This window comes from Megascapheus bottae, chromosome 1, assembly GCF_031878675.1.
Source record: "Megascapheus bottae isolate mThoBot1 chromosome 1, mThoBot2.hap1, whole genome shotgun sequence".
NCBI lineage: Eukaryota > Metazoa > Chordata > Mammalia > Rodentia > Geomyidae > Megascapheus > Megascapheus bottae.
Window position 1 is genome coordinate 24,977,109 of NC_143509.1, and position 24,834 is coordinate 25,001,942.

General features: G+C 42.2%; 1 protein-coding gene across 2 annotated transcripts; it reads left to right on the plus strand.

Annotated features, from left to right (window-relative positions):
* Positions 1–1,214: 1,214 nt before the first annotated feature.
* Tmem212 (transmembrane protein 212) lies at positions 1,215–23,897 on the plus strand. 2 transcript variants are annotated; one of them, XM_090321688.1, is made up of 4 exons: positions 1,215–1,418; positions 12,303–12,362; positions 13,373–13,696; positions 23,740–23,897. In XM_090321688.1, the coding sequence occupies exons 1-4, from the start codon at positions 1,260–1,262 to the stop codon at positions 23,755–23,757; spliced, it is 561 nt and encodes a 186-aa protein (XP_090177814.1). In that variant the 5' UTR covers positions 1,215–1,259; the 3' UTR covers positions 23,758–23,897. The 2 variants fall into 2 exon arrangements, with proteins under 2 accessions (XP_090177814.1, XP_090177894.1); XM_090321768.1 differs by lacking the exon at positions 12,303–12,362.
* The last annotated feature ends 937 nt before the right edge of the window (positions 23,898–24,834 follow it).

Sequence of the window (24,834 nt, forward strand, 5' to 3'; positions counted from 1 at the left end):
CATGCATGAAGACCTGGGAGCGATTCCTCAGTACCACATACATAGAAAAAAGTCAGAAGTGGTGCTGAGACTTAAGTGGTAGAGTTCTAGCCTTGAGAAAGTCCAAGGACAGTGCTCAGGCTCTGAGCTCAAGTCTGGGACTGGCAAAACAAAACAAAAAATTTAAGAGACAGTAAAATGTACCATACTAATCAAAGTCAACTCCACATCACTTTCTCAAATGCATGAAAACTAAGAGATGGCTTTTTTCTTTTTTTTTTTGCCAGTCCTGGGCTTAAGCTCAGGGCCTGAGCACTGTCCTTGGATTTTTCTCAAGGCTAGAGCTCTACCACTTGAGCCTCAGCACCACTTCCGGCTGTTTCTAAGTATGTGGTACCAAGGAATCGAACCCGGGTCTTCGTGCATGCTAGGCAAGCACTCTACCACTAGGCCAAACTCCTGGCCCCGAGATGAGCTTTTATAGCTACTTAAATCATCATCTCCAATTCAAATGGTGACTGGGAGAGGAGTGATCTGTCAGCTGACCACTTTTCAAAACGTTGTATTGTACACTGACACACATTCATCTTTGTACTCACTCGCAAGCTGAATTAGCAATAAAAAAAAAAAGGCAGCTTAGTAAAAAAAAAAAAAAAAATAGAGAAATCCATCAGGGAACTGAGGCCTACCTGGAGATGACTCCTATCTAACATCGGTATCAAAAACTCCAAAAGAATTGCACGAGAATGAACATCCAAAAGAAGTGGAGTCCTGTTTGGGCTCTACGTCATTAAAATGTAATGAAAGGAGATTGAGTCGTTGTTTTTACTTCGTTTTGTGGGAAATTGTGCTTGGAATGTGGAGCTATTGTACCCAAAGGATGTTGGCTTAATTCTATGCCCACCAGGCTGATGGAACTGAAAAACAATTAGCGCAGTCAGCAACACTTTGAATCTGATTAAGCCAGGAAGTGGTCACTCCCCAGACCCAGGAGGGCCAAGGGAGTCAGGGTAGCAACACAGCAAACAAAGACTAATTTTCTCCTCTGTTCAAATTAAACCAGCATTCAAAATTCTTCATGTCCCATTTATATCAAGGATCAGGTCAACTATACTTCATCTCTGAGGAAATCAAGAGAATCTGGCTTCCAAAGTAGATTAACAGGCCACCTGTGTCCTGGCTACTGTCTCTAAGGGACTGCTATTTATTGAGGCCTGTGGTAGCCCAGTGTTTTGGTAACAAAACCTCTTGGAAGTCAGGGCCTCTTGTCACAGAGGAAAATGAAGGGTCTCTACCAGACTGTGGGCTGCATTCTTGTGACTCTGGGAAGTTTCAGTGTCTTCTCAGGGGTTGTTGCTTTCTTCCCTGTTTTTACCTCCAAGCTTCGGTTCGCTGGGTGGAGTGTGTGGATTGCTTGTCCCATCTGGAATGGAGCATTGGTAGGATCTACTTTATTAACTATAATAAGAGAAAATATGTATTAGTGGGATAATATAGTTAAGGAAGTGGGGGGGGGGTTAGAGAAGAAAACAAAATAATGACCTTCACAGTTTTGTCCCAAAATTCAAAATAGTCTCAATGCTTCAGAAAACTAAAATAGTCTATTTATTTAATTTAATTTTATTTTATTTTATTTATTATGTTCATGATATTCAGGCTTTTGGCTTGCTAGGCAAGTGCTCTACCATTCAACCACAGCCCTAGCCCAGAATTCTAATTTTAAAGCATGGGTTTCTATAAGTGGAATAAAGTATAGACTGTCAGTATTACTTTATTACATACATGTAGCTGGAATCCTAGGCCAGAGGCCCAACTCTGGGTAATTCAACAGATCAGGTTTAGCCATTTACCCTGCAGCCCAAAGAAAGTGATAAGAAATAATGAAATAATAAAGATAGGTAAGGATTTTAATCGAAACCTCCATGTTGGGAAGACTAAGAAGATTAAGCATTTCAATTCATCTTTGGTCTCCCATCCAAGTACTAACCAGGCCCGACTCTGCTTAGCTTCCGAGATCAGACGAGATCAGGTGCATTCAGGGTGATCTCAATTCATCTTTGGGTGCTGACAGAATGATTGGGTTAAATAAATGAATTAGGGAGGGGGAAGAAAAATATGTAATTCTCTTGGTCAAAAAAATAGCCCAACACAAAAGTCTGAACTGTTGCTGGGCTTTCTTCCTTTCTCCCTCCCTTCTTTCTATCCTTTCCTCCTCCTCCTCCTCCTCCTCCCCTTCCTCCTCCTTCTTCCTCCTCCTCCTTCTTCCCTCCCTCCCCCTTTCCCTCTCCCCCCCTCCCTCCCAACTCCTCTCTCCCCCCTCTCTCTGTCGCTCTGTCTTGTGAATCCTGGGGCTTGAACTCAGGGCCTGGACACTGTCCCTGTGCTTCTTTTGCTCAAGGCTAGTGCTCTACCACTTGAGCTACAGCACCACTCTGGCTTTTTCTGAGTAGTTTATTAGAGATGAGAGTCTTTTGGACCTTCCTGCCTGTGTTGCTTTGAACTGCAATCCTCAGATCTCGGCCTCCTGAGTAGCTAAGATGACAGGCGTGAGCCACTAGCCCCCGGCTTGCTTGGCTTTCTTGCTCATAGCTGGTGCTCTACAACTTGGAACCACATCTCTAGCCAAGTACTTTTCTGACTAACTGGAGACAGACTTGGAATGCAGGCCCATCTACAAATTTCTAAATAAATATCTGTATATCCATTGTCACTGGTGGGTCACACCTGTTAATCCCTAGCTTTCAGGAAGATGAGACCTGAGAATCAGAGTTCAAAGCCAGTGCACTCTCCCGTGTGCACACACACACACACACACACACACACTCACTCACAGAAACAATATCTACCTTCCGTTGCAATTCCTGCCCCCTGCTGCCATTTTCTGCCATTTTCAGTACTTCATACCCCACTCTACTTCCCCTTGAAAATCTCAGCTAAGGACAAACTCTTATTGACCCTGGAACACAGCCGGCAAAGTATGCCTTGAAGAGGAGACAAGTACAGTGATTTCCATCTGGGGACCCAGGCCTGGGGAGTCTAGCAACTTGGCTAATGGCAGTGCAGAGCCCTACTGAAAGGCAGGAATCTGGGAGAAATCTCAAGGCTTGACTTTGCCGTGTCTGCCTGGCTTCAACTCCTTCCACACTGACTAATTTCTTGCTTGTATGTTATATGAACACGGGATTCTCATTTGTATTTGCTTTATTGCTGTAACTCTCATAAGCTGAAACTAAGAGTCACACACTAAGCTTGAAGAAAAGAGTCTCTGATGCACATTATTGAGTGAGTGGATTCTCCATTTCCATTGGAGCAGTGCAGGATGTCTTTTTCCTGGGGCGAGCTCTGATTAGATTGCAAAGACTAAAGGTCAAGCTGGTATTTATACTGAACCAGAAAAAATAAATCCTCACCAGAAGGAAATCAATAAGAATTCTCGCTCTTGCAATGATGTCTAAATGTGGAACAGCAGCGTTGTTTTTCCTACCTAGCCACAATCTTGACTGATCAAGGTCAAAGTCAAAAGGTCTCTGCCCTGGGTCAAATGCTAGTGGCTCATGCCTGCTCCTAGATAGCAGGAGGCTGAGATTTGAGGACAGGCTGGGGTTTAAGGCCAGCCCCGGGTAGAAAAGTCAAAGATTCCCACCTGAATCCAATTAACAAAAAGAACTGGACGTGCGAGTGGGTCTCAAGTGGTAGAGAACCAGCCTTAAAAGAAAAAGTTAAAAATAGCTAAGGAGGAATGTAAAGCCCTGGGTTCAAGTCCCAGGACTGGCACCAAAACAAACAAACACAGCCTCTCTGACCCTGGTCACATACTCAAGAGTCTTCAAAAGATGTGTTTCTCCTGTCTGAAACAATCTGTACATTTCAATGATGTTGATGTTGCCTCTTGCAAAGGACTCCATATTGCTTTCCAACCAGAACTGGATACATTGTTGAAGGTGATAGAGGACCTGTATTTGTTCCATGCAGCTCATTCAGGCTATGTTAATAATTCCCAAATATTAATCCTCAGACTTTCCTATTTCCATTCTGACAGCCCTATGACTTCCATGTTTTCTAGAATTTCTGAGGGAGGTTATTTAAAGGCACCAGCTGCTTGAAGAATGCAGCCAGGCATTTCCAATACTCCTAAGGCTGTAAGGGTGGAGCCCTGTAGATCCCAGGGCGGGGCTTGCAGAGCAGTCCCTGGGGAGCAGAGGAGCACAGGACATTCTGCCCCTTCTGGCCAGTGGCAGCAGTGGTGTGGCCAGAGTCCTGCTGAGAAGCAGAGTTCTGGGAGAAAGATCTGAGCCTGCTTAGCCATGCAGGGCCTGGTCCCCTCAGAAGGCACTTGGTTATGGAAAGGCTTCAAGTCTTTATTTCACCAGTGTCATGACGACAACTGCACATGATGTTCAAAACAAAACAAGTCAGCCAGGTAATAGATGAGACAGTAGGAACAGACTTTATTGTTTAATATTATTGCAATAGGGAGAGAGCTGGGGACCTTAGGCCAGCACTGGGTGTGATTCCAAGTATTGCATACAGGCAAGAGGGAATAAATAGCCCTGGTCAGTTCATGGAAAATTATGAGGGAGAGAACATCAGGAATAAAGTAATTCTGGATAAACTGACCAACCAGGATTTTTTTTCTTTGTTTTTAAATTTCAATGAATGAAGCCCAGCTTGTTTGTTTGGCTGACATGCTATCACTTGAGATTTATGCCTCCAACCTGGCTTTTTGCTGGTTCATTAGAGATAGAATTTTACAGACTTTTCTCTCAGGCTGGCCTTGGATCTCGATCCTCTAGATTTTAGCCTCCTGGAGAGCTGGGATTATAGGTGTGGAGCCACTAATATCCAATTTCAGTGTATCAGGACTTTTGCTGAAGACAGCTCAGGGCAATCAGATGGGAATTGGGAGTTGGTAGAGGAGAAACACAAATAGGTGATAAGAGTGAACAGACACCACAGGCACTGACCGCAAGACAATTCTTTCTTAACAAGTAAGCGCATAGATGGACCAAAGAGAAGATTCAGGAACCTGACTAAAATCGGGTCAAGCATCTCATGCTCCTGGATTTGGAGGATTAACATTATGAAAATGGTAATACTATCTACAAATTCAATGCAGTATTCATCAGTATCTCAATGCCATTCTTTAATGAAATAGAGGAGGCAATCCAAAAATTCATATGGAATAATAATAAAAAAAAAACCTGAATAGCAAAAACAATCTTTAGCAGAAAGAACAGCACAGGAGGAATAGCAATACCAATCTTCAGAACCTATTGCAGAACTATAGTAATAAAAAATAGCTTGGTCCTGGCACAAGAACAGGCCTGAGGACCCATGGAATAGAACTGAAGACCTAGAAATCAACACACAGATCTAGGGCCATCTACTCTTTGATAAGGAAGTCAAGAAAATAGGATGGAAAAAGACAGCCTCTTCAACAAATAGTGATGGCAGAATTGGCAAAGCACCTGCAGAAAACTAAAATTGGATCCTTCTATGTCACCCTGCATTAGGATTAATTCCAAATGGATCAAAGACCTTGAGGTAAAAGCAGATACACTAAAAACTTTACAAGAAGGAATAGGAGATACACTAGGGCTCCTTGGCACAGGTCAAAACTTTCTTAATAAAGATCCAGAAACATGGCCGGGAGTTTGGCCTCCTGGTAGAATGCTTGCCTAGCACGCACAAAGACCTGAGTTCGATTTCTCGGTACCACATACACATAGAAAAAGCCAGAAATGGTGCTGTGGCTCGAGTGGTAGAGCTCTAGCCTTGAGAAAGCCCAAGTGCTCAGGCCCTGAGTTCAAGGCCCAGGACTGGCAAAAAAAAAAAAAGCCAGAAACACAACAAATTTTAAAGTAAGTTTGGACAAATGGGACTGCATTGAACTGCAGAGCTTCTATATAGCAAAGGATATAGCTAGCAGGTTAAATAGAAAGCCAGCAGAGTGTGAGAAGATCTTCACTAGCCATACAACAGACAAGGGTCTCATATCTAAAATATACCTACAGCTCAAAAAAATGAATCTCTTAAAAACAAGTCCTCAAAGAAATAACCATCCCATTAAAAGGTGGGCTAAAGACGTAAAGAGAGACTTCTCTAAAGAGGAAATAAAAATGTTCAATAGACACATGAAGAAATACTCCACATCTCTGGCCATAAAAGAAATGCAAATCAAAACAACTTTGAGATTCCACCTTACTCCAGTTAGAATGGCCATGATCAAGAAATCTAATAACAACAGATGCTGGCAGGGATGTGGCCAAAAGGAATTGCTACTACAACTGGTGGGAGGGTAAAGTAGTAGGTCAGCCACTCTGGAAAGCAGTGCAGAAGTTCCTCAAAAGACTAAACATAGAGCTGACCTAGCAATCCCACTCCCGGGCATCTACCCAAATGTCCAGAAACAAGGACATACTGAAGCTACTAGCACAACACGTTCATTGCAGCATTATTTACCATAGCTAAGAAATGGAACCAACCCAGATGCCCCTGGGTAGATGAATGGATTAAGAAGATGTGTTTTTTTCCATGTATTTTTATTGTAATTAATAGAAGGGTTACATTATATTCACCAGATAGATGGTACAATTTACTTCACAAACATTGATACCCTTTCTCATGTCTTGGTAAGATGTGGTATTAAATACAATGTAATTCTATGCTGCTATCAGAAAGAAGGACAGCACTCCATTTGTAAGGAAATGGGATTGCTAGGTCAGCTCTATGTTTAGTCTTTTGAGGAACTTCTGTACTGCTTTCCAGTTTGCCTCTCCTGTTCCACCCACATGTTATAGAGTTCATTTTCAACTTAGTGCCCAGTGAAAACCACTGCTGCATTTGTTTACCTTCTAGCCCTTCATTTCTATACCCTACTTAGCACACCACGGCAGATAAACGAACAAGACAAAAAGAAAATGTAAAAATCTCCTGTTTCCATTTCTTGGGATTCATTTCTACCAATATGATTTTGTGATCAGAGGCACACAGGCATGGCGCCTTTGTGTTCCTCCCTAAAAGTGTCCTCTTTGGTCTCCCTGTGTGTGGCTAGAGCCCTGATAATTTATCATGTGCCCATGTATTTTAGATCTAGCTTCTGAATATGAGAGAAAATGTACTGCTTGTGTTTCTGAGCTTGGCTTACCTCACTTAACATGATTTGTTCTATGTCCATCCATTTCCCTGCAAGTGATATAATATTATTCTTTCTAATGGCTGTACAAAATTCCATTATGTGTGGGTACCACATGTTTTGGATCCATTTGTCTATTGTAGGGCACCTGGGCTGTTTCTGTAATGTTAGCCTGTTTCATTTCAGTCATCTAGTTCGTCTAAAAACAAAGGAATCATCTTATCACCGAAGTCATTTCTTCCATCTCCACTTCCCTTTCATTGTCTGTGGAGATGTGAGGTCTTGCTGCAGTATGGGTTCTAATTCAGTAGGGTCTGGGTGGAACCTGTGTTTGCCCACAGCTAAGGAGTCCTGGGTGGGCATCACACTTTTAACCCTCGGATTGGGCTTAGGTAGTGATGATCTAAGCCACCGGGCTCATCCCAGTGAACTGCCTGGTGGCTTTGGATTTCCCAAGAGGCACATGGTTGAGCCTCTTCCCCTTCCTGCTCTGAATCACCTTTCCCACACTTCCCTCCTCGGCTCAAACCCCACACAGCCCTCACTTCTACAGCCAGATCTAGTTCACTATAAACCGAGTCCATCAGAAAGCATTTATAATGGCTGGAGCAAGAAGGGTGGAATTTCATCATTACACATAGGGAAGCATTCTTTCTGCTAGATGTCATAGATGCATTCACTGGACCACATTGCAAGATGTATTCCTTGCTGTAAGTACAGTTAAAGATGTGTGAGCCTGGCACTGGTGGCTTCAGACTGTAATCTTAGTTACTTAGAAGGCTGAAATCTGAAGATCACTCTTCAATGCCAGCAAGGCAGGAAAGTCCAGTGAGATACTTTGATCTCCAATTAACTACCAAAAGAAGTGAAAGTGGAGCTCTGGCTCAAGTGGTTGAGCACAAAAGCCCAGAGAGAGTGGCCAGGCCCTGAGTTCAAGCCCCAAAACTTTCAAGAAAGAATAAGAGGAAGAAGAGAAGGAGGAGGAGGAGGAAGGAAGAGAGTGGGACCCCAAGGCTTCACTCTGTTTTAGTAGTCAGGCTAGCTCCTTCTTCCAAAGCTATTGGTGTTTTATAACCTCTCAACAAAATCCACAGATTCTAGCTATCTTTTGAGGTCTACCCTCCCCTAAGGTCACATGATCACTTTCAGCCTCGAGTTTTCTACTGCCCCCCCCTCCCACTGAAGGCCTGGGCTTCCTCCTGCTGTTCCTCAAGCAGGATACCCCAGAACTTTGCACATGCTGCTCCGATAGTCTGGAGTGCCCTAGATTTGTCACCACCTATGGCATTAATTACCATCTTCCCAACTTGCTTCAGAACTGCCCCTGGGTGCTTTCTTCATCAATTTTTCCAGGAAGTGGAATCTTGTCATCCAAGCTCTTCTCATGTGACGAACACTCATTGACTAATTATGTGGATAGGTGTGTGTGTGTGTGTGTGTGTGTGTGTGTGTGTGTGTGTACCAGTACTGGAATTTGAACTCAGAACCTGGGTTTTGTCCCTCAGCTATTTCACTCACAGCTGATCCTCTTCTACCTCAGCCACATCTTCATATCCCACTTTTTTTTTTGAATGGTTAATGACAGGTAAAAATTTCCTAGACTTTCCTTCCCAGGTTGGCTTTGAACTGTGATCCTCGGATCTCAGCCTCCTGAGTAGCTAGTATTACCTATGTGAGCCACAGGCCCCTGGCTTGTGTGAAAATTCTTGTATGTATGTTGTGTTCAGATCTAGACTGTGATTTCCAATGAGAGTTGGAGCCATGCCCAGTGCACTCCTCGTCGTCGTGGTGGTCGTTCTTAGCCTGTACCTCATTTGAAAAGTGGAAGGAGGCACCCCATAGGCTCCTTGTGAGGATTAACTGCTAACACAGCCATTTGATGTGGTACTGGGCAGAAGTGAGGCTCTCATTAAGGGAGCCGTGAGGTCATTATTTTGTTTGCTTGTTAGTCGTGGAGCCCCAGTAGATGTTTAAAAGTGAAAAAAATCTTTCTATATTCACGTGATGCTTCTAAAAGTTTTTCTTGAAGTTGTCACCGTTCCCTGCATCCTTCAAGCCTGTCTGCTTCTAGGGCTTGCTTGCTTTTCTTTGGCAATGTAAGTACTTCCTGGGGGGCTCAAATCACCATGCCATCAAAGTGAGAGCAGTAAAACCCAAGTCCGGCAGTGCGCATGCCCAGAGAACAAGCCGTTTGAGTGCGGACATGTGGAGCGGGCGCAGGGTTCCCTCTGCCACGCCACTGCTGGGTACTCAGTCTCCCCCTCCCTGCCCCCTGCAAGCCTCACTCGCTGTTTGGGACCCAACGTGTCACCTTCCACATACATTCGCTCACATGTTTTTGTTTCCCTCTTGATTTTCTTATTCTCCAATCTTCCTTTGTCATCGTCCTTCCTCTCTATCTAAAATGGAATTTACAAAAATGAAATGGAAGAGAGTGAAGCATCAGTATGGGAAAAAGCCCTGAGTTCAAACTCCAGTACTGCAGAGGCAGAGAGAGAGAGAGAGAGACAGACAGACAGACAGACAGACAGACAGACAGACAGACAGAGACAGAGAGACAGACAGAGGGACAGAAGAGAGAGACAGACAGACAGACAGACAGACACAGAGAGACAGACAGAGGGAGAGAAGAGAGAGACAGAGAGAGAGGCAGAGAGAGACAGAGACAGAGACACAGAGACAGACAGGCAGATAGACAGGCAGACACACACACACACACACACACACACACACACACACACACACACACACAGAGCCAGAGAGAGCTGGTAGCAGCAGGTAGGTCATGCCTGTAATTCTAGCTACTTAGAAAACTGAGATCAGAGGACCATGGTTGAAAGCCAGCCTGAGCAGGAAAGTCTGTGGGATTCTTATCTCCAATTAACCAGCAAAAATCCAGAAGAGGAATGCAAGGCCCTGAGTTCAAGCTATAATGTTAGTGCACACACATACGCGCGCGCACACACACACACACACACACACACAGCTGTGAAAAGAAAAGGATAAGATAAGGGCTCTCTGTGGCTCTCTGCAAATCACTGGGCTGCCTTCATCCTCCACCTCCTCCATGAAAAATCTTTCTTCCAAGCATGTGTAAACAAAGCAAAATTCATGCTGGCAGCTACAGCCAAATTAAAAAGCAACTGTGATTTTGTAGCCCTTTCCAATATGTGAAAGGAAAGAAACAACCCATGCCAGAGACATGCAGGCAGCCTGACACCTAAGCATCTGGTGAAGCCCGCTGTCTTCACCAAGCTAAGCTGCAGAGGGGTGGGAACCAGGCTCCTCCCATCTCTCTGCTAAGTGACAGGATGATCTGCCAACCAAAGGCCTGATTCTAAGGGCCTGGACCAGCCCCTGGCTTACCAGAAAGCACCAGTGAATTGCTCTTATTAACCTGCCTGTTTGGTTGTGCTGTTATTGCTGGCTCAACCTCCACAAAGTCCCCTGAAAACTTTCCTCTTGCAAATTCAAGCCAGGAATTTTCTAGACTACATTTTTATACATGGACATATTATGGTATAACTTTGCCAAAGTCAGGATTTCAGGTTCAATAAGACCCAAGTACATTTTGTGTGCGTGTGAATGTGAATGTCTCTGTGCCTGTCCCCAAATTCTCTAAATACAACTTTCAAAATAAAATATGTCAGCGAGCAGGAAAGCTAAATCATCAAGCAATGAACATACTAAACTTTGAATCACCAAAGCGAGTACACCCCCAAACTGTGCTGGTGGAGCCTCTTCCAGTTTGTTGATACTATTGGAGTTAAGGAGACTGAGTCTATGCTCCCCTAGATAATTGGCCTTTGATTTCCCCTGATTGTTTCCCTAGATGGTTTGCTTTTATTTAATACTTTTGTTAGGTTTAAGTATGATCGGCTGGTTTGCTTTGCTTATATATAACACCTTTATTTGTTTAATTCCTCACACTTTCTGTGGTTTTGACCTATGTAAGCTTTGTGCTCACTGCATTCTGGGCTGGTCTTTGAGACAAGAGTCTATCAGTTTTTTAATGGTGGCTTCTCTGTTTCTTACAATTGAATTCCCTTACAACACTATGAGTATACTTGTGTATTTCTCTGTCAAAACCCAAATCTATGCTACTTTTAGAGCTGTCTAGATCTCACTAGAGAGCAAGAAAAAAGAATGGTATCATGGGAAAAGAAAAAGAAAAAAAATGGTATCATGGATTGCGAATCATGAATTCTAGTCTACATCATTTTAGTGCTCTCCTTCAGCAGGCCTGGAGTCAAATCAGCAATGTCTATCTTTCCTTTCCTCCCTCCCTCCTTCCTTCCTTTCCCTTCCTTTCTCCCTCCCCCCCTCTCTGTTTCTGTCTCTGTTATCTATTGCTCAATTCTGATGATGTGTGTGTGTGTGTGTGTGTGTGTGTGTGTGTGTGTGTGTGTGTGTGTGTGTGCTGGTCCTGGGACTTGAATGCAGGGCCTTGGATGCTGTCTCTGAGCTTCTTTTTGCTCAAGGCAAGCACTTTACCGCTTGAGCCACAGCACCACTTCCGGCTTTTATGGGTAGTTTAATGGAGATAAGAGTTTTCCGAACTGGCTTCTAACCACAATGTTCAGATCTCAGCCTCCTGAGAAGCAAGGATAACAGACCTGAGCCACCCACTGGACTGAACTTTGGGCTTTGTCCTTCAGTGGTAACTTTAATAAAGATAAACTTTTGCATAAAGCTAGACGGGTATACAGACACAAGAATTGCCATGTAGTGCATGCATTCTCATGATAATCTTGGCTGTCTGATGCTGTTTGATACATGGAATATTTGTATGCTGCCAGGAGCTGCAGCTCCAGAATCTCAGAAAAGAGAAAAAACAAGTCTCAAAAGACAAAGCCACTGGGAGGGATTGAGGGTCTGTGACAGCTCCATTCCAGCAACTCCTGGTGACCACTTTAGGGATTTGTGAGGAAGATGAAAACTAGACAATCCACTTCGAGACGGCCTACCTTGTAGTAGCAGTTTGCTGATGGCGACACTGAAGGTAATTTAGAGACTGTGTGGCCATGGCTCCGTTTGCTCTGATGAGGAGAGCAGAGCCACAAAGCCGTCCTGTGATCTGTCACTCCTTTCACTCCATAACAAAACTGTGGAACTGTACGAAAGATGGAACCCCTGACAGAGGTTGCTTACACTGAGAATATTATTTTTTCCCATTTTCTTTCCCCAGGCCATCACAGCTGGCGGACTTTTACTATTGGCCCACAAAGAATGGACCCAGAGGCACTTGGTAAATATATGGACACCAGGCAAGAATGGCAGAGGGCATCTGAAGGTGCTACTAATTTAGGATGGAACACAGACAATATGATCTCCAGTTATAAAGGAATTTGATCTAATTGAGGCTTTACTATGATGGATTTCAGTAATAAACTGTATTTTAAAGGAAGGACTTTTTTTTATCTGATTCCTCCTCTAAGCAATTTCTATAAGTTACCTTTGATTTGTGTTGCCTCTGGGAAGGCAGAGCCAGGGTGAATGCTCCTGAATTTCATTTTGAAGAAATGGATCTATAGGCTCCCCTGTTCTCAATCATTTCAAAATTAAATTGTGTGTGTGTGTGTGTGTGTGTGTGTGTGTGTGATGTTGAAGATTGATTTAACACTTTAACACTAATTTACACCTTCAGCCTTTAATAATGTAATTTTATGTCTCAATTCACTCTCAGATCTCCCTCTCTGTCTCTGTCTTTCTCTCTCTCTCTCCTCTCCCTTCCTTTCCTTTCCTCTCTCCCTCCTTCCTTCCCTTCCCTTCCTTTATCTCTCTCTCTTTCTCTCCCTCTTTTCATTCTTCATGTTGCTATATTCTTATCCTTGCATCAAAGTAACAATTTGTCTTAGAACCTAGATACATAAGGCCATATAGGATGAGACTAAATGAAAGTGTCTCTAGGATATGGAGACAAAAGCCATATAATGTGTGATTGCTCTTCTTAATGTACTGGTCTCTTTTGTTGTCCTTTGGTTATTCTCATATTGTTACAGTATCTTACCTTGTTATCTGGCACATTGTATATACGATTATTTGTTTATTTGAAATAGGGTAGGGAAGGGGGAAAATAAGATGAACGAAGAGGGTAGGGGGAGGGAAATGGAGACAAAAACATGAGAAGGGCTATCAATGTATGTGAAATAATGCTCTTCTATCTGATGAATATAACTGTAACCCTTCTATTAATTACAATAAAAATGCAAAAAAAACCCCACCCCAAGTAACAGTTTGCTTCTGCTTCATTTTCAGTGGGAAGCCAGCTTCACCTTTGTGATTCTGAGCATCATGGGATGCCCAGTTCATTTTGCCATAAGCTTGGAGTCCGCTCTGCTGGGCCCATACTGCTTCTACTCACTGGCAGGTGTGGCAGGAATCAACTACCTCGGCTATGCCATTGCTTTCCCTTTTCCATATTCACAATTCCCATCCGTCTGTGTAGACCCACCCCACTATGAAGAGTACCACCTGGCCCTCCAAGTCATTGACCTGTGTTTGAGCCTGGTCCTGTTCTGCACCTCACTGACTGTGGTCATCAAGCTTTCCGCGAGGCTCCTCCAGAACGGACACATGAACGTGAGTTTCAGTAAAGGGGAAACTGATACATGTTCAATTCAGAATGGTGTCATGGAAGATCTGTATAGACATGCTGGACCTCTCTCTCTTTTATTTGCTGCTGTATCTTCTCTGACCCGTGTCTTCCCCTGTGGGCACATGGCAGGTGCCTCATCACAGTGTTTGAATGAATGCAGGGAAAGAGCCAAGTGAAAGTATGAGACCCTTACTTCAAGCCTCAGTAGCAGCACCAGTGAATAAATATAAATAAATAAATAAATAAATAGTAGAACTACTATGGCTGGGGATTTTAGCACATAGGGGAATGTTTCCCTGCCATGTGTGAAGCCCTGGATTTAATAATCCCTTGTGCTCCAAGGGAAAAACAAAAAAAAACAAAACCAACAATCAGCTATCAAATTCCTGCTTCTGGGAAAAAACCCTGAAGAAGAAAAAGAACATATCTTAAAGGGCATCTGCTTTCCCAAGTTCTTTATATTATTTACAACAGATGAATAGACATCTGTGGCATCTATAGTGAAATATTACTCAGCCTTAAGAAAAAAAGGAGGAAATCTTGCCACATGCCACAAGATGGGCAAAATTTGCATGTAAGTCAAAGATAAATACTGTATAATCTCGCTTACATGCAGAATCTAAGAGTCAGATGTATAGAACCAGAGCATATAGGTGTTTCTATGTGTTGGGGTGGGGGAGGGGTTGTAGGGGAAGTGGGAAGATTGTGACCAATAAGTACAACAGACCATTGGTGTCTGCCATTGCATAGTTCCCAGGAAAAGATCAATGAGGATGCCCAGGTGAATGCTGGGTTCATTTCCCAGAACTCCACCCAAACTCCCTGAAGACAGGCAGCCTTCCGCAAAGCTCAGCGTTTCACTTTATCACATACACACATCCACTTTGACCCCTTTGAGGAACTATTTGCTACAAGAAGGCAAATTTCCACAAAAGTCCTATCAGAGGCCACACATGAATTTAAACATAAGGATGGCACTTCTCCTGCGCCATGTGTGTGTAGAAATCTTAAAGGTTTTAAATTTTTCCTTTGTTTTTTTTTTTAAATAAGTGTTATTGACCTCTCTTGGCCAAAACCACATGTAATAAATCTACATATAATGGGAGTGGGGCTGCTATATAAACTTTCCCCTCTACGATGAGTAAGTTCTAGAGGTATAATGTATAGCATGGTAATTATAGCTAATGGCAAAGCATAGCGTGCATGAAATTAGCGAAGATGAAACCATGGAGGGAGGCATACCACGCAGGTCCTAGGGTCTGAAATCAGGTCCTGGCCACTGTGTCCCTTTGTTTTTAAGGTCATTGATAGAGCTTTATGACTTGAGCCACAGCTCCACTTCTGCTTTTTGGTGGGGAATTAGATTGAAAGTCTCATGGAGTTTCCGATGGAGGCTCGATTCAAACCTGAGCTACTCAGTGTCCAGCTAACTTTTTAGAAGAGGTCTCTCACTATGCATTCTCACGTGGTTTTTTTTTATGATTCAGATGAGACTTATGAGAAGGTTAACTGCATTTCAGTCACGAAGGCCAGTTTCTTTTACTCAAGGCTGGTCAGTTCCACCCCAAACAGTGACGCCAGATAACAAGAAGTGGCACCTTTGGTTGTGTTTGGTGACAATCTGTTGCCTTTCACTTGGGCCTAAATCTGCAAAGGAAATCTTGTACATTCCCAGGAGAGGGGCTGATTGGCCAGGTCTACCAAGAACAGAGGCAAGGAAAGCAAAAGGTCTTCCCTACTGTACTGCAGAGATCTTAGGATGAAAACTTCTGGAGATTTCTCCAGAAGCTCATTTCTGAAATGAGCTTTATTCTAGAAAGAGCACAAGCCTAGGAGAAGCACTCACTGAAGTATTCGCAATCAGAACAGCTCACTACAGAATCATTCACTGGATGTCCAGCTCTGACCTTAGGCACAACACACATTAACACCTATGATTACCCTGAAGCAGAGGATGAGGAGAAAGGAAGGAAATGAACCTTGGGGTGGGTGGCAATTGGCTCCAAGCAGAGCAGTGAGCTCACTTACAGTCTCTGGGAGGAGAGAAAATGAGTTGATAACAGAGGTGAGTTGCAGTTAGAGGCAGAGGGCTCCCATATCAAAGTTTTGCCTCTGTCCCCATCTCTCAAAACAAGCCCCCTGTTGTGAGCTACTAGAAACAATCACCTGCCAGACACTTCCCGAAAGCAGTGCCAGAATCACCTAGGATTTCAATCACACCAGATTTCAGGACTGCACTTTAGTCCTACGATGTCCAAAATGCAGGGATTGAAGGCAGGGAATTGGTATTTTTTTAAACACTTACCCCTAAAAATTTGGAGTTATACTCAATTCCTTCCTTCCCTTCCTTTTTTCTTTCCTTCCTTCCTTCCAATTTAATTTTATTGTCAAAGTAACGTAGAAAAGGATTAGAATTACATGCATCAGGTAATGAGTACATTTCTTGTCCAACATTTCTGTCCCCTCCCATGTTTTCCTCCCACTTTCCCTCTTCCAACCTTTCCCCAAGTTTTAAAGATAATTTCCAACGTATTATCTTGGGAGTATTGTGTTTCATTGGTTCACCCTTTATCATTTGTCTTATCATTTTGTTATTCCCCTTCCCTTCACTAATTCAGATAAATGTATGTACAAGATACAGGGTACCAAAATCAAGAACAGTGACAACAGGGGATAAAACAAAGGAGAAAAAACTAAAAGCAAAATGAAATGACTTCACATAGTACCTCAAAAACAATAATAACGAAAAACCTCGTTTCCATATCTTAAAATTCATTTTGATTAGCATCATTTTATACGGTCATCTGTACATAACTATGAACTGTTATGATTCTCTTCTAGGACTATCCTAGATATATACTAATTATTACAAATGAGGGAAACCATGGAGCCTGTGTTTCTTTGGGTCTGGCTTACTTCAGTTAATATAATTTTTTTCCCAAGTCTTTCCATTCTTTTATGAATGTGGCCATGTCATTCTTTCTGATGAAAGCCTAGGATTCCATTGTGCATAAATACCACATTTTCATGATCCATTCATCTACTGAGGGGCATCTGAGTTGATTTCATATGGTAAATAATGTTGCAGTGAACATGGTTGTGCTGGTAGCTTTAGTATAGTCTTTATTGTGGTCATTTGAGTAAATGCTCAGAAGTGGGTCATAGGGGAGCTCTATGTTTAATCTTTCCAGAGTGGTGGAAAAGCTCACACTCTCACCAACAGTATAGCAGCATTTCCTTGTGACCACATCCCAGCCAGCATCTATTATTACTAGACATTTTTTTTTTTCCAGTCTTGGGCTTAGGCTCAGGGCATGAGCACAGTCCGTGGGTTTTTCTCAAGGCTAGAGCTCTACCACTTAAGCCACAGCACCACTTCTGGCTTTTTTCTATGTATGTGGTACTGAGGACTCAAACCCGGGTCTTTGTGCATGCTAGGCAAGCACTCTACTACTAGGCCAAACTCCCAGCCCAGTAGATTTCTTGATAATGGCTTTTCTAACTGGGGTGAAGTAGAATCTCAATGTTGTTTTGATTTGCATTTCTTTTATGGCCAGAGATGTGGAACATTTCTTCATGCATCTATTAGCTGTTCTTATGTCCTCTTTAGAAAAGTCTCTCTTTAAGTTCTTTGGCCCACTTATTAATGGAGTGGTTGTTTCTTTGAGGAATTATTTGGGGGGATTTAATTTTTGAGTTCTAAGTAAATTTTGGATATGAGGCCCCTGCCTGTTGTATGGCTAATAAAGACCTTCTCCCGATGTGTGAGCTTTCTATTTATCTTGCTAGCTGGTCCTTTGCCATATAGAAGTTCTACAGTTTAATGCAACCCATTGTCCATTTTCTTTGACTTGTATTTTGGGGCCTTTATTAAGAAAGTTTTGACCTGTGCCAAGGAGCCCTAGTTTTTCTTCTGTTCCATCCTGTATTATTTTCAGGCTATCTCCTCTTAACTTGAGGTCTTTGATCCATTTGGAATGAAGTCTGGTGCAGAGTGATAAATAAGAATCTAGTTTTCTACAGGTGTTTAAGCAATTCCTCCAGCACCATTTGTTCAAGAGGTTGCTTTTCTTCCATTCTATTTTTTATCCAAGATTAGGTGACCATGGGTCTGTGGGTTCATTTCTGGGTCTTCAGTTCTATTCTGTTGGTCCTCAGGCCAGTACTAAGCTGTTTTTGTTACTGTGGCATTGTAATAAAGGTTTAAGTTTGGTATTGATAGTCTTCAAGCATTATTCTTTCTGCTAAGGATTGATTTTGCTGTTCTGGGTCTTTTATTACTCCATATAAATTTTTGGATTGCCTTTTTTTTTCATTGAAGAATGATGTTGGCACATTAATGGGTATTGCACTGAATTTGTAGACAGCCTTTGGCAGGATTTCCATTTTCACAATACTAATCCTTCCAATCCAGGAGCGTGGAAGGTTTTCCCACTTCTTTCATTCTGCTTTAATTTCCCTTTTCAGTTTTTTAAAGTCTTCATCATAGAGGTCCTTTTCTTCCTTGATTAAGTTACTTCCTAAATATTTTTTTTTGAGGTTGTCACAAAAGGAGTTGCTTTCCTCATTTCAGCCTCACTTTTCTCATTGTGGGGATGCAGAAAAGCCATTGATTTTTGCTACTTTGCCAAAGTTTTATATCAGCTCAAGTAACTTGAATCTATAGGAATCTATAGGGTTTTTAAAATAAAAAATCATGTCAACTGCAAAGATGGAAAGTTTTACTTCCTCTCCCTTTTGGATCCCCTTTATATTTGTCCCTTGCCTTATTGCTCTAGCTAGGAATTCTAATATTATATTGAAGAGGAGTGAAGACAGTGGTCATCCTTGTCTCATTCCTTATTTTGGAGGAAATGGTTTTAACTTTTTTTTGTGTGTGGGTTTTTTTTTTTTTGTTTCTTTGTTTTTTGTTTTTTGTTTTTTGTTTTTTTGCCAGTCCTGGGCTTTAGCTCAGGGTCTGAGCACTGTCCTTGGACTTTCTCAAGGCTAGAGCTCTACCACTTGAGCCTCAGCACCACTTCCAGCTTTTTTTCCATGTATGTGTTACTGAGGAATCAAACCCGGGTCTTCATGCATGCTAGGCAAGCACTCTAGCACTAGGTCAAACTCCCAGTCTGGTTTTAACTTTTTGATATTAAGTATAATGCTAGCTGTACATTTGTCATTTACAGCCTTTATTATATTGAGGAATGTTCCATGGATTCCTAGTTTCTCCAGAACTTCCAGTGCTGGATCTTGTCAAATGATTTTTCTGCAGCTATTGAGATGATCACATGGTCCTTATCCTTACTCTTACTGATGATGAAGTACACTAATTTACTTGCATATGTTGAGTCAGCTCTGTATCCCTGGAATGGATCCTGTTGGATCATAGATATATACATTTTTTTTTGGTGAAATTGATTGGCTAGAATTTTTTTTGAAAAGTTTTGCTGTTGGAGACCATTGCTTTCAGCCTCCTGAGGAAGTAAGATTCTAAGATGGCACCTGGCAGCTCGCCAATGAGTCAGTACTTGCTGACCATGAAGTTTCTTTGCATTTATTGATTTGTTTCTTTCGTGCTTGTGGATAGAGTGTGATCGCTAGATTTCTTCCAGGTTTGTTTGCTGCTTGTGCAGATGACCTTAATTGTGATTGGCTGCTTATGGATATAAATAGTGTGGGATTTCTGGGGAAGAGAGGAGAAAGGAGAAAGGCAGAGAAGAGGAGAAAGGCAGAGAGGAGGAGAAAGGCAGAGAGAGAAGAAAAGAGAGAGAAATAAAAACCTCTGCTTGCAACCATTTGAGTCTGTGATCATTCCCAGTCCGCCTCCGAAGTGAAGCGTCGTTGGGGCAGGCAGCGACATTTTGCAATGATGTTCTCTTTCTTTGATAGATCCCTATCTGGTTTGGGGATGAAGGTTAGTTTGGCTTCATAGAATGAGTTTTCTTTGTCTTTTCTTCTTTTTTTGGCGGTCCTGGGCCTTGAACTCAGGGCCTGAGGACTTGGGCTTTCTCAAGGCTAGATCTCTACCACTTGAGCCACAACATCACTTCTGGCTTTTTTCTATGTATATGGTAACAAGGAACCGAACACAGGTCTTCATGCATGCTAGGCAAGCACTCTACTACTAGGCCAAACTCCCAGCCCAATACTGAACTTTTTGCTTTCAATTTCATTGAAGAGTTTGAGGAGAATTGATATGAGTTCTGCTTAGAAGGCCTTATAATTCTTGGATTCTTGAATGGAATTCTTGAAAGGGCCTTGAATTCTTGGATGGGAGGTCCCTTATTGCCATTCCTTCTTCCTTTCTTCCTTTCTTCCATTCTTCCTCCCTCCCTTTCTCTCTCTCTCTCTCTCTCTCTCTCTCTCTCTCTCTCTCTCTCTCTCTCTCTCTCTCTCTCTCTCTCTCTCTCTCACACACACACACACACACACACACATCTTCTTTCTTTCAAGTCTGAGCTTGACCTCAGGGTCCTGCAGTCTTGCTTGACTTTTTCACTCAAGATGAATACTCTACATTTGAAACACAGCTCTACTTCCAGCTCTTTGCTGGTGAATTGGAGATAAGTCCCAGAGACTTTTCTGCTCCAGCTGGCTTTGAACCACCAAGGAATCTCAGTTTCCTGAGCAGTGAGGACTATAGGCATGAGCTACTGGCACCCTGTTTTTAAAGATCCATATGTAATAATGAACATTACAATGAAAAAACTTCATTGCTGAGAGTTGTTTTTTTTTCCTCCCACAAGTCCAAAAACATGGCCATAAATGATGAATGAAGCCCCTGTTAAGAAATGCTCCTGTTTCTTTCTTCCTTAAAGTCTTCAGTAGACTCTAGATCATCTTGTGAGTGGTCACACAGAAATGGGGTGTGAAGAGTCAGTTATTTGACACCCTGCAAATACAATAGAAGTATGTGAAAGAGAAACCCAGCATTTGGTGACCTGATAAACACAAACACACATGAGCATCTCTCTTGACTGTCATGGTCTTCATTGTGTAGACAGCACAAAGATTTAAGAGTCTCACTGCCCAGGAGGCAGGATAAGGAGTTGAGAGGATCCTAGGGATTATTGGGGCTCCAGGACTCGGTAAGGGGCACAAACCCCACCACACAGAATGGCAGCAGAGAAACAAGCTCAGCCACAATGTCCACATGCTTGATCCTGTGAGCAAGCTCTGGGGAAAGGAAACCATGGACCAAGGAGCGCACCATGGCAGCTTCTGCAGCTGTTCTGCTCCTCCTCCATGGAATGGAATGGCTTCATCTATTTTCTTTCACTATTTGTTGTTATGTTGTTAGCTCTTTTTTGAATGAAAGGAGAGAGGAAAGTATTTCCTCCTTGTTGTGTGAGATAGTCGGTTGACTTATTTTTTTTCAATGAGATGAGAAATGTTTGTCTCCCATAAAGGTGGAGGTAAATCATTTAAATGCAACTTAGAGAACTGCATGGGCAGAATATTTATCAGAGATGACCCTCTTCCCCCAAATAGAAGAGAAATTCGCAGAATGTGCTAGTTTCCAATCTGCTAGGGGACTGGTGCTGCATGAGCAGAAATATAAATATACTTTGACATGCATTCACCTCTAACTCTCAGAGGGCTGGGGCCTCAGGTTGAGCTATAATAAGACTTCCTAGTGCTTCTGGAACTAAATTTTCTTGGGGGAATATGAGTCAGAATTGCACAGGCCCTGGATCAGTAAAAAATAATTCTAATGATTCTTTTTCATTTATTTTTACTAATTTTCCCACTGCCTCATGCATGCTAGATAAGAACTCTATCACTGAGCCATATTCCCTAGCCCAGTACATTTCTTTTCAAAAATTCTATCATGAGGTCTCCTCAAATTAGTCAGTAGGACACAGGAAGCAGTGGCAATACTGTACTATCAGCTAAGTTAGGAGGATCACAGTTCAAGGTCAGGCTAGGCAATAAGTTTGTGAGACCTCCCTCATCACAATTAATAAAACCCGGCATACAACAACGAGAAGAGCGAGGCAGGCAGAAATCAGAAAAGCAACGTCTTTCACAATAGCCTCAAAGAAAATAAAGTGCTTAGGAATTAACTTAACTAAGGATATAAAGGACCTTAATGATGAAAACTTGAAAAACCTGAAAAAGTTAATTAAAGCAGAACTGAAGTGGAAAAACCTCCCATGCTCCTGAATTGGAAGAATTAACATCATGAAAATGTCTAAATGAAATGAACTCTAGGATATGGAAACAAGAGTTTTATCTTTGTGATTATTGTTCTTAATGTACTATGTTGTTTCTCTTCTCTTTTTTTGCCCTTATTGTAAATCTCATGTGGTCACTGTATCTGACTTTGTCACCTGGTTTATTGTATATACGTTTATTTGTTTATTTGAAATAGGGAAGGAAAGGGGGAAAAGATGATTAGGAGGGGGTGGGGGAAGGGAAATGGGTACAAAACCATGAGAAGGGGTATCAGTGTGCAAGAAGTAATGCACTCACCGACGAATGTAACTGTAACCCCTCTAAACAATACAATACAATAAAATAAAAATGAAACTAGGCATGGCAGCTCATACCTGTTATCTCCACTATGTGGAAAGCATGAGTAGGATGATTGTGGTCTAAGGCTGGACTTAGACAAAAGATTAAGACCCTATCTGAAAAACTAGCTAAAAGCAAACTAGGGTTAGAGGTGTGACTCAAAGGTAAGACGTGTTTACTGCCTACTAGTAAAGAGCCCAGTTGAGAGGGTGAGGGGAGAGGAGGGGGAGGAAGAAGAAGAGGAAAAGACTTCCCAGAAGGTGAAGGTATGAGGATCAAGATTCAAGCCCTGGCATCAGATTATTGGATGTACTCCCTGTACTCATGGAAATGCTAATCACACAAATACAATTCAGGGATATTAAGGCATATTGGCAAAGCTCGTATTATTTTTATGCTTCTTCTTTTGGATTTCATCACTGTTGATCCTTATACTCTTCTACCTTTTTTGTTGCTGTTATTGGTGCTGGGGCTTGGACTCTGGGCCTGGGCACTGTCCCTCAGCTCTTCAGCTCAAGGCTACCCCTACCCCTGGAGCAATAGTGGCATTTCCTGTTTTCTAGTGGTTAATTGGAGATAAGAAGCTCGTGGGCTTTAGTGCCCGGGCTGGCTTTGAATCACAATCCTCAGATCTCAGCCTCCTAAATAGCTAGGATCACAGGTGTGAGCTACCACCTGGCTTACTCTTCTACCTTGTTCCAAATACTATTGTGGTAACAGAAATTAAGTAAGGTAAGCAGGCCTTGAGTTCAAAGCCCCAAGGCTGTCATGTGTGCTTGAGCACTCACAAAAAAGCTACAGTAATATGTAAGTCTAAAAATAATTCACCTTTCATGAGAAATTAACTATAGTCAGACATCAAGAAGCGTCTGCAGGAAGGAGTAGAGAAGACAAATGAGCTAGAATCTCTAGGCCAAGGAATAGTGGTGGTTTCAAGAGCTGTTTTTCACCATTACTGATAATGATACGTGGAGCAGTAAATTTCTAGTAGGACATTTCAATCAAACAACTTAAGATTTGTTGACTCTTCCATCCCTTACCATTGGAGACACCTTGAGCAAGTTCACATTCACCCTGTCCAAGCCTTAGCTTTGGCATTAGCAAAATCTAGACAGTCCCTACCTCACACCATACAGAGAGAAAGTGATCGCCTTTCCTTGTCAAGGAAAGAGTTTCCATAGTTCTCATTAATCATCTGTTAATTGTTTCAAAAGCTCTAACTCAATGCAAGCAAGACAAAACAAAGAGCAAGTGACTAATAGGGCATCAGAGGGGTCACCCACTTTCACACCCTGACCCCTGAAGCAGTGGCTCATCTTGTGCTGTCATACAGTACTACACACAGATTTCTGTCACCCTCTATCGCTGCTTCCAAAATTTATCTCTGCGGATTCCTCTTAAACCTTCCAGTGTGTTCTGTTGACGTAAAAAGATTAAATTAAATGTCAGAAGCGACATGACTTTCTTTGATAAACTGTAGACATAAACATTTCTTTCTGGTTTTTTTTTCCCCTCCCCTTCTTAGGGCCAAAAGAACGGATAATAAACTTGGAGTTGTGCTTCTCTTAAATCTACCATAGTCTGTGGTCATCGGTTTGAAATATTTTAAAAAACCATTTTCATCCTGAAACTTCCTCTGCTATGTTTTCATGAAGTAAGATTAAAATAGTTGTACATTTGGAATCTTTTGTGGTGATTGATGTTTTTTAACCTATATAGTATGATGTAAAGATTAAAAGATTAAAAGATATTTGTTGTCATAGAAATATTAAAATCTATACTGGGATTTTTCAGTGGATGAATATTTCTTTGTATTTTTCTCATTCCTTCTATGGTGTTCCATTAAACTTTGTTTCCTTCCTATCCAAATTAAGGAACATTTTGCTAAGCTCTGTGTGTGTGTGTGTGTGTGTGTGTGTGTGTGTGTGTGTGTGTGCGCGCGCAGCACTAAGGTTTAAACTCAAGATTTTTTTTTTTTTGCCAGTCCTAGGTTTGAGCTCAGAGCCTGAGCACTGTCCTTGGACTTTCTCAAGGTTAGAGCTCTACCACTTAAGCATCAGCACCACTTCTGGCTTTTTTCTAAGAATGTGGTACCAAGGAATTGAACCTGGGTCTTGGTGCATGCTAGGCAAGTACTCTACCACTAGGCCAAACACCAGCACATGAACTCAGGATTTTTACACTTGCAAGAACTGTACAATTTGAGCCATACTTCCAGCCCTGTGTTCTCTGTTATTTCTGAAACAGATCTTTTCATTTTTGCTCAGGGTATTTTGGAATATAATCCTCCTATTTTATGTTTCCCCCTGTCATAATGTCAGGCACATAACCAGCACACTCAGCCTTTTCTGTTGAGATAGTGTCTTCTGAATTATTTGCCCAGGCTAGCCTCGATTGGAGATCCTCCTATCTCAGCCTCCCACATTGCTAGGATGACAGATGTGCAGGCCCCACGGTACCCAGCTATTGGTTGAGATAGGATGTCACAAACTTTATGCCTGTCCTATCCTGGAATCATCATCTCTCAGTCTCCATCCCCTGTGTAGTCATTTGTACCATGTTTCCTTTTTGCTATTACTAATGAGAGTCTAAATTTTCCAGGCCTGATTAAAACACTGAG